The sequence below is a fragment of the Pinus tabuliformis genome, chromosome 7 (assembly GCF_031772625.1).
Source record: "Pinus tabuliformis cultivar Carrire ecotype Pingquan chromosome 7, CPIR1, whole genome shotgun sequence".
In the NCBI taxonomy this organism is placed as follows: Eukaryota; Viridiplantae; Streptophyta; class Pinopsida; order Pinales; family Pinaceae; genus Pinus; species Pinus tabuliformis.
The window spans coordinates 1451767248-1451778266 of NC_142293.1; the positions used below are offsets into that span (position 1 = coordinate 1451767248).

Genomic DNA, 11019 nt, shown 5'->3' on the forward strand with positions numbered 1-11019 from the left:
TGTGTCTATCTCTCCCTATTAATTATGGAGGACATATCTATTCCAATAAAGGAATGTACTCATTCCTATAGAAGGAATGTACCTAAGCTCCCTCTTGGCTTAGGAATTTCTAAGTTTCTTCCAATTAAGAAACTTTCTTCCATGATCCCTCTTAATTAGGGACCTACAACAACTACTCAAGTGTAGACGGAAACAAAACCAATCGCTTGAAGAGATCCTTCTTTTGATGTGATGAATTTATTTGTCTAGTAGTCTTCATCTTTTGGGACATCTTCATAGGTCACAAACCATGCATCACTTTCATCTATGAGTCAATCATGTCATCATTCCTTCCATCAGAAAGTGATCCATCAGTCAAGTTGCCTTCTTCATGCTATCTTATTTGGAAGGATCTTATACCCTTCTACATGGCATTCTTGAAAGACCTACATAAGACCGTCCAGATATTGTTAAAAAATATGAAATGAACACTTGAATCAAAATCACCTTTGTGATGGTGTTTCATCATGACATCTTCCTTTTGGCATTAACATCCTTCTTACATGTTCACACATCTCTTATATATATATATATATATATATATATATATATATAGTCAAGGATCTCCATCTTTTGCAGGATTCCATTAGATTATCCATATCTTTCAAGGATGTTTCATAGTCAAATCTTTCACTTCTTGGAATGTGTTGACTTCCTTCTTCCATGGTTGCGTAGTCTATGCTCTCTTCATTTCTTTCTTCACACATGACATTCCTAGGAACTTCCAATCAGAGTTCCTCTAGTTGCTGTCAACCACCTCATATTCCATATGAGGACATATTATGTTTGCGACACATGCCTTATAGCATAAACTTTCATGGGAGGAGATTCCTTTTCTTTGATCATGCTTCTCAAGATAGAGTAGTGATCCATGTTACCTACAACCATACAACATGACTTTATAATATTGAATACAAACATACATACCTATTTTACCTTTAGGTTATCTACGATTATTTCAACAGCTTCCTTGATTGAAAATAGATTCAACACTTTGATTTGTTTCATCTCTTATGCCATCATACTATTATCCTATGAATTCCACAAGTTGAAATTCCTCATTAAACACTTGCTTCCTCTCTATATTGGCGAACCTTCTGATATATGCGCAACTTCCATATATGCGTATATCTTTCGTATATGTGAAGCTTTTGTATATGCGCATATTTTTCGTATATGCACATACACATGTACAACTGCAACTTTCATATATACAGAACCCCAATATATATGCGTATTTTCCATATGCGCACAACTTTTGTGTATACACATACAAAAATTGTTCACTGTAGAGAAAGTATGCACATTTACAAAAGATACACACATATATGGGAAAAAAAATGAGTATATATGGAAGATATGTGGATATACAGAAGTTGTGCAGAACTCTAGCGTCCATATATGTGCATGTTTTCGGTATACGCGCTTTTTCAGTATAGGCACATAAGATATGCGCATATGGAGGCTGTCAAATATGCCTATAAGGAAGATATGCGTATATACGGAAGTTGCACATGCACATGATATATGCACATATCTTTCGTATATGTGTAGCTTTAATATATACATTTCAAGTATATGTGCATATCTTTTGAATATGCGTATATACAGAAGATATGTGAATATACGTAAGATACACATATAGAGAGAATATGCACACATATAAAAGTTCTGCATATACAGAAGATATGTGCAAGTAGAGAAGTTGAGCATATACAAAAAGTTGAGAATAACTTCAACTTTCTTATATACTCAACTTTAACCTCCATATATATGTGGATCTTTTGTTTATGTGCATATACAGAAAATATGCACATACATATAAGTTGTGCACGTACGAAAGATATGCAATATGGAATATGTACATATACAGAAGTTGTGCTACCTCCGTATATAAAATTTGCTTCTTTCGTAAATACACATCTATATATGTTCAAATCTTCCGTAAATACACATACCTTTTGTATATGTGCACATCTTCCATATATGCGTATATCTTTCGTATATGTGAAGCTTTTGTATATGTGCATATTTTTCGTATGTGCACATCTTCCGTATGTGCATATATCTTTCGTATATGTGAAGCTTTTGTATATGCGCATATTTTTCGTATATACACACACATGTACAATTGCAACTTTCATATATACACAACTCCAATTATATGTGTATTTTCCATATGCGCACAACTTCTGTATGCATATTATGGAAGTTGTGCACAACTTCTTTATATACTTAGCTTTTGTATATGTACATATACAAAAGTTTCACTTATATAGAGGATATACGCATATACGAATGTTGTGCATATCTTATGCACAACTTCCATATATACGTAGCTTCCATATATGCGCATATACAAAAGTTGAGAATAACTTCAACCTTCTTATATATTCAACTTTAACCGCCATATATATGTGAACCTTCTGTTTATGTACATATACAGAAGATATGCATATACATATAAGTTGTGCACATATGTAAGATATGCGATACAAAATATGCACATATATAAAGTTGTGCTACCTCCGTATATAAAATTTATGCTTCTTTCGTAAATACACAACTTTCGTATATGCGTATATCTTTTTTATATGTAAAACTTTTGTACATGTGCATATTTTTTGTATGTGTATATTTTTCATATATGCACATATACGAAAAAAAAGAAACACATATACAGAAAAAAATTGTGCATTTACAGAAGATATGCGCATATGCGGAAGCTGTGCAGAGCTCTAGCCTCTATACATACGTTTTTTGCCCTATACTTCGTGTCTTCTCCTAATTTATTAAAACAAGAGGTCGATCCATAGTAATGATATGTTCGTCGAGGCATGCAACATCAAATAAGATATAAATATAAAAGTAACTTAACTTGCAAACTTGATAATTTGTAAATAATAAAAGCAAAATCCATTACAACTACACTCATCAAGGTCTAAATTTATGTATTTTTATTCAAAAGCAAAATCCATTACAACTACACTCATCAAGGTCTAAATTTATGTATTTTTATTCAAAATTGGTCCAACTATACATTTTTCTTATTTACAAAATAGAACTTCATTTCCAACATAGATAATGGAATCTCATGCTCATAAATGACATTATGGAAAAACAACATCATGATCAATCTAAACTATAGGTCTATAAGTCACCCTCGTCCCTCTTGGCACTCTCAGGTGGATTTCCAAATTGATATCTCTGCAAAAATTACAATAATCAATTAGTTGTAAAAATTGAAAGGCATAGAATCAATTCCATTAATTCATGATGATATTTTGATCAAATACTCATTCTCACCATGAGGATCTAAGGCAATGGAGAAAACAGCCCTTCCTGGGTAGATGGTGGAGCACTTGGTGACGGATATAGGCATGGTTTAGGGGTGGTGCTGGATAAAGGCATGGTGGAAGTGAAATAGGGAAAAGGTAGTTGGGTGTGGGCGATAGTGGGAATCACTGTAAGCCTGGGGATTAACCTTGGGGGGGAAATTGGAATGTTAAGGGTGGATGATTGAAAAAATGAAAATGGTGGATGACTAAAGGGTAGGGGTGAGCACTGGGAAGGTATTACAGAGTTGGTTATAGGCATGGAAGAATTTATGAAGGAAAAAGGTGGTGGGTGTGGGCGATGATACATTCTAATTGGTTGTACAATAGGGGGAAGCACCTTTGGGGACGATATTGGTATGTTAATCGCTGAAGTAGTGTTCCCAATGCTAGATCTTTTTCCAATAGCATGTTCATCACATAAACGAATTCGACAATTTGAAATGTTGTGAGATGTGGGTCCCTCAGCTGTAACAATAAAAAAAGTTCATACAGTTATGCAAATGTATTGAACATGATAATATATCGCATTTAACGTAAAACAATGCATAGCATGAAATTTCCATACCGATATTGGATATAATAGAATCTCGCATTATCTCAGGCATGTGGTCCACATTTCTTTGTTTTTTAGAAGATAACTCCAATTGTTCATCCATTATTTTTTTCTTGCATGAACTCATCCAACCCTTTCAACCCTTGAAAAGAGTTTTTTCATCCTCTACATTATTTATCTCACCAATTTGAGTTGTTTGTGTAAAGTTGTATTATGCCTTTTCCAATATCTAATTTCTTATAAACCAAAGTAATTTGTTCTAACTTTCAACCATAAGAAGATAGTTTGAACCCTATAACTTGAAGTTGATGATTTCTTTTTAGTAATTCAACTCTATTTTATTCTTAATCTCCTTATTGCTCCACATTTTTTTTAAATAATTATGATAATGCTTCACATTTTAAAACTACAATTGAGTATAGTATCCTAGCTTCATATATGGAGCTAGATTGAGGTGGATATTTCATACCACATGAGCTCTATTTATTATTTATTTGCTCCAAATAATATATATATATATATATATATATATATATATAAAAGTGAAGTCATTTAAACAAAACACTCAAATGAATAATGTAGGGGTGAAAATAGTTTACTAAAAAAATTATTCACTGTGTTATAACATTGCAAGAGAGAATGCCCAAGTGGATATAGTTGCCCACCATTTTTTATACAAGAAACTTTCCATATTTCTATAATTTGAATAAAAAATTCATTCATTACTTTATTTATTTGCAATTAATAAAATTTAAAAAAAAATTAAAATACTAATTTCTTAAATAATTTCAATGGTCAATAATTTAATTTTTTAATTTTTAAGTTAGTAGCTTAGCTAAGCATCCAATTTTCTTATAAAATGGGTTTTTATTTCTAAATCATTAAATTTTAATTAACTTCCAAAAAAACTAATGAACCAACTTCCAAAAAGATGAAAATAAAACATACATTTTTATGATTATTTCCAAAACTTTTTAATCATAAAAGAATATACTAAAAATAAATTAATTATTTTTTATATTTATTAGTTAAATATTAAATAAATCAAAATAATATTTTTTTAAATATTTTTTTTTAATTAAAAAATGGAAAACCTAATTTTAAATTAAAAAAAATTATAAATACATAAGAGGAATGACGGATCTTAAAAGATCAAAACTTTAACGTATTTAACCTTCTATATCAGAATTTTACTATTAAAATAACATTATAATTAATCCAAAAAATAAAATTAATATTTCTTTACAAAATAATATCCATGGGAAAGAAAACAATGGAACATTATTACAGAAAGCGGTGATGATAAAATAAAATAATATTCTTGTTATATTTTTCCTTTGAACTTTAAAAAAGAAAACTTAATCTATGGAAATGGATATAGATTTTCGGCTTAGCCTTAATTTATTTTTTTACCAAGAAAACTTAAAAGCTTAATCATGGTCGTATGGCTGATTACTTTGAAAAACCAGAATAGTTAACCACCCAGTGACTGGTAACTCTGAAAAACAAAACCTATTACTGCCACAAATAAATTTTCAGCTGAATGACTGGGACACCTCTGACCCGTGAAAAGCTCATACGTATTTTTATGAAGAAAGTTTCATCCAATAACCATGGCCACAATAACTAGCTGCCATGGTGATCTCGGCGCCCTGCAAACCATGGTCCTAATGCATACTTCCTTCTTGATCTGAAGTAGCTCTAGCGTAGTAGCCCAGGCAAGCATACCGATGATTATATCTCGGACAGAATCAAAATGAGCTGTATAAAGTGAAAATGTAGAATGAGCTACCTGGGATTGCGGCCACTGGTGAGATGGGAAGGAAAATCACTATTCTAACAAACGAGCTCCAGAACTGAGCGTAGATGAGCTTCCCGATGGTTTGCCAAAGAGATTCTTTTGTTTTCCATGGACAATCCAATGGGTGTTCCCTGGAAGTTGCTGCCGTGAAGAGTCATGTCTCAATCCATTGACAGAATTGATCTCCCGCTCAATGGAGTGAGTAGCGGTGTGGATGACTTCGATCAGAGGGCCCAACCACTGCCGATACGTTCATGTTTGGAGCTGAATTGAAATGAAGAATCCACCTCCGCCCCAGGGCCAACTTTCTTAAAACAAAATAGGGTGAGGCCGGTTGACAAATTGAAAATTCTAATTCGAATTTTAGAGGGCCATTATACAAATCAAAATTTGGAAAATAATACGCATTAATTATGTGTTGAGTTAACAGCGTGGAGTGGAGTATGCGACATGAGATGGTAAGTTATATACATGTCATTCCCTCTCACCTTTATCCGCCATCCAAGAGTACGAAATGGAACCATGTATGCATACATCCGCAGGCGGAGTTGCCCGTAAAAAACCTGTCAGAACTGGGAAAGGGAAAACCGGATTTCCATTTCGTAGAATGGTTACAATGGCATCCATCCAATACATATATGCATATACATCCGCAGGCGGAGTTGCCTGTAAAGTCCTGTCAGAATTGGAAAAGGGAAAACCGGATTTCCATTTCGGTAGAATGGTTACCAGAAAGTGTTGGCCTGAAAATTAAATAGATGTCAGAGTGTCCGTGCCCTGATGTCCGTAAAGGGTGTATTAATGTATCTATAGAGTTAGAAATAGGCGTTTCCATAAAACGGCACAATACCATCTTTAAAAATGGTTGACTCGAAACGAAAAACCTTACCAAACTGCCCTTTTTCCATTATTTTTATCTATTTCTTTTTAAATGCAACTTATTCCGTTAACAAAAGGGTTACTTCGTTCTGTTAATTCATATGCAATGTGATTCATTTGACACAAAGGTTGAATAAATTGTGCGAAGGATATATTGCCTACAAAACTATGGATTGGTGCTGTAAAAACTGTAATGGTGGAGTGAATCTCACTCCTTACAAACCATTTTTCTAGGAGTTTGTCTATGGAGATTAGGTTGTTTCCTCAAGTTGCTCTTGAAGATCGGGTTGTTTCACCAAGTTGCTCTAATGGACGGAAGGCTAAAATCAATTCATGGGTCCTCTGCCTAGTAGCTTGGTTCACCAAATGAATTGAAAGGATTGAATTTTGGAGCAAAATAATCCTCCAACAGTTTGTTCACTGACATTATATTAGGTAAACAATTTACAAATCTTTACCACTCAAATAACAAAAATTCGAGCGCTTATTTCTAGTATTTTGTAAGCTAACAATTCTTACATATTTGGATCTCTATTTCAATTGCTTGGACGTGGACAAGACAAATTCCATGTAATCTGAAAACGAAAGAGGCACTTCAATTTTTGTTTGATATATAACCAACATATAGAATTCACCCTAATTTTTGGTGTTGGAAAACGCAGTTGCCCGGTTGGTTGTTTGCCAGGTTTTTGGAAATCCACTTTGCCAATTTCTTTAGAATTGGCCGATGCTTTATGCTTTCAGGAGTATTTCAACTATACAGTCTTCGTTACAATGAATCCAGTGAGCTAAATATAACTATACGCTAATGCGAAGGTTGCTAGGCGTTTGACCGCTATCCGCTCACTCACATTTATGCAAATTCTAACTTTAATTTATAAGGAACCTTTGACCAAGAGCTGTTAACCGAAGTGAGCGACCCACTAAAGCTATGGACATAAAATGAGAAACTAACTTTGCCTTTAATCGATCAATCGTTGGAACCATAGTTACCAAATACGGGTGTATTGGCGAAAAAGTACGGAAATTTGCCGATTCACTTTGATATGATAGATAATTTGGCAAATTCGAATTCAGTTTCGAAGACCAAAAATTATATTTAAAAACAAAAACCGTTTTCATATTGAAAAAAAATAATTCTAAAATGTTCTTCCGACAACATTATTATCCAGAGCCTGGTTTATTCAAGCAAAGCAAGGAAAGGTTCCAAAGTAACCAAATCTGGAACATTCTATTGACTATGCTAGTTTTCAGGTTCCAAAGTAACCAAATCTGGAATATTCTATTGACTATGCTAGTTTTCATCATTAAAGGCTTATACTTTCCAAAACACTCTACAGTATCATTATTAGCTGGCTTATTCTGGAACTACCCCTTTCGGGAGCTTATGCTTAAAATGTACAACACAGAGTGACACTTAAAAACTATAACTTTTGTTTATATACTTTTTTAATGCAGTTGCAAAAATAGGTTTGTATTTGTGAATGGAATAATATTAAAAACGGTAACTTTTGTATTGAAAAAAATTAGTAAAATGGCAAATAGTAGTTACAAATAAGTAAATTCATATGTTATTTTTGTATAGAAAAATAGTTTTTTTTTCAGAGGAAAAAAAGCTATATTTGTTATATTGAGATCATATAAGCTGTCATAAGATTACAATTTTCCATGATAAATTCGTGAATGGATGGCCGGTAAGAGACCAATTTGTATAGAAAAATAGTTATAAAATAGTAAACTGTTGAGGCAAATAAATAGTACGTAAATTTATATGTTATTTCTATATTGAAAACAAATTAGAAAATAACAACTTGTAATTACATTTGATAATAATTTGTGAATGGTACAAGTAAATTTACAATATTAAATTTTATATATAAATTTTTAAATTTTTAAAAATATATTAACTATATGTAAGGTGTGTATTTTCTAATTTTTGGCAGAGACTAATTTTTTTAGTATCAAATCGAATTGGAATTCGGTAACTATAATTAGAATCTGGGACGGGAACAACAAAAAAATGTTGAGAACACTGGATCTTTCGAACGAGTGGTGAATATGGCTACAGCCAATCGCGGCCTCCTTTTCCTTCTAAGGCAAGGCAACTGCTCACACAATGCGTGAGTTATATGCAATATCATTACATAGTTTGCAGAAATAATGGTTATTCCTAGGTTTCACAAGACCATGTGGTCTCGACAAAAGGTTCAGTCAACCACTACTTTTCAAACTTCAAACTCAGCAACCACTAAAATTAAAATGACCATTCATTGTCTTCTCACAAAATATTTACACGAAAATTAAACATGTGCAGAGCAGTATACACCTTGTGTTTCTTTCCCAACATTCAGTGACTTCTTTTCTTAATACAAATAAAAAAAATGTAAACATGGGTAGCTAAACACATACCGTTGTTTTTTCTCTTTTCAATTCTACCCATTCCATTCAAAGCTCTGTAATGTACCGTTTCCAATATTTTCTCCTCCACTAACTGCACAGCGATAATAAAAATGTATTGGACAAAATGCCAAGGGAACAGGTAATTGTTCTAAGAGAAAACACTCGAGGTGTCTTTACCTGAATACCAGAAATCCCTGGTACAAACCACCATGGCCCCATGGATTTCAGAAATGGAACGGTGAAATTTTTTTACTATGTGAAACACTGATAACCGGACTCCGGACTCAAATGATAAAATAGGAATGAAATTAAGAGGCAGTTTTAGACATAGATATATAGAGGGTAGGGTGTCACCGGTCGTATCAGTCACATACCTAATGTGACAGGCGTGCCATTCACGCCACTGCTGCGTCGCACAGTCGATGTCCTTCAAACCAGCGATGTGATGGATACGGTCTTCTTTCAGTGTGATGGATGTCGGTCTCGTGGCCTCCATCCATTATTCTGGTCAGGATATTCTGTGCAGATAGATATTAGGGTAGGGCCGATAAACGTCAGGGTAGGGTTTCATCGGTCTTATCAGTGATAAACATAACACTACGAAAACTTGCAGACGTGCCTTTCACGCCACTGCTGCGTCGCACATTTGATGTCCTTCAAACCGGCGACGTGATAGATATGGGCAGAAAATAACTAAGGCTTGGCCTCATGACCTCCAGGCTCCAACGATTATTCTGCCCCATATTTTAGTAATTCAAAGTTAAAAATAATGAGATAAATGGACTTTTATCAAAAATTTAGTTTATATTCTCTTTTTAATTTTCAATTTTTTTCACAAATTGAACATTGATGAGCGGAGGAGATGCTTAAAGGATCAGGCCCACGCTTGAAGCATATACTTCCTTAGCATATTATATTTTGTTTGTTTTATTGAACAGTTTAAAAAGTCTTCCAGTTACACCAAGCGTAATTATTTCAGTATGAGGATGTCTCTTTAAGTATTAGCACAACCATGAGCAGGAACATATAATAAATTGATTTAAATAGAAGTTGAGTTATATTATGAATACAAATAACATTATCTTTTTGTCAATGAAAATTAATGAAGACTATTTATTTAACATCAAAATTTTAATAATAAAAAATTATATTTGCATTCAATCCATTTTGATTCATAAAGAATTATATTTGCATTCAATCCATTTTGATTGATAGTACTTATTGTCATGTTTTTATATTAATTAGACATATAAAAGACATGAATAATATTAGTAAAGGCAAGTAAATAGAGAAATGGAATCATCTTTTTAGATAGACCTAGCTTTCATACTCTTTCTTCCAAGATAGTTGCTCATTTAAGAGAATCTATTTATGAATTCCCTGACAAGAAGTATAGAAGTCATTATTTTCTTGAGATTCCATAAAATATTTCGATTGGATTTTTCGATCGCGGTGTCAAAGAAAATAAGCGGGGAGGAGGGGGATTGATAAAACTGTGTGATTCCAGATTCCAGATCTTTTCAGTATAAAATTGGTATTCGTCGTGGCATAATACCAAAGGAGAGCTCATTGGTGCTTGGACCCTTATGACCGTTGCAAAGTGAAACATTAGAAATCTCATGATCTTGGGGGATTCAAAATGTGTTATCAATTCGCTTTCAAGAGCAGCAAAGCTAGAGGTCTTGAATTTGGCTACGTGGAAAGACATAGGTGGTTAAGGAAAGACATGGGGGGTCAATTCATGTTGGTCAGATTACCAAATATTTGGCTACTCTGGGGGATCGCCAAATATTTAGACTTGATATGGGCTGCTAAGGACATGGGCAGTTAAGGAAAGACATGGGTGGTCAGTTCAGGTTCTTTAGATTGCCAAATATTTGGCTACTCCGCGTGATTAGCAAGTCTAATCAACAATCAAGATAAGCTCAGGGGTTGGGAACAAGGTAGAAATCTAGATAATCTCAGAGGTTGGGAACAAGGAGGCATACTTGGGTGTTGGAGGTTGGAAA

The 11019-nt window shown here is 33.5% G+C and overlaps 1 protein-coding gene across 2 annotated transcripts; it reads right to left on the reverse strand.

The window, feature by feature from the left end:
* Positions 1 to 3042: 3042 nt before the first annotated feature.
* On the reverse strand, positions 3043 to 9314 carry LOC149253177 (uncharacterized). Of its 2 annotated transcripts, none has more exons than XM_089456766.1 (4): positions 9188 to 9314; positions 9020 to 9101; positions 3715 to 3842; positions 3043 to 3246 (listed from the first exon to the last, which is right to left on the reverse strand). In XM_089456766.1, exons 1-4 carry the CDS (start codon positions 9227 to 9229, stop codon positions 3190 to 3192), a joined length of 309 nt encoding a protein of 102 aa, XP_089312892.1. In that variant the 5' UTR covers positions 9230 to 9314; the 3' UTR covers positions 3043 to 3189. The 2 variants fall into 2 exon arrangements, with proteins under 2 accessions (XP_089312892.1, XP_089312891.1); XM_089456765.1 differs by having other exon boundaries at positions 3092 to 3246; positions 3346 to 3842.
* Between the last annotated feature and the right edge of the window lie 1705 nt (positions 9315 to 11019).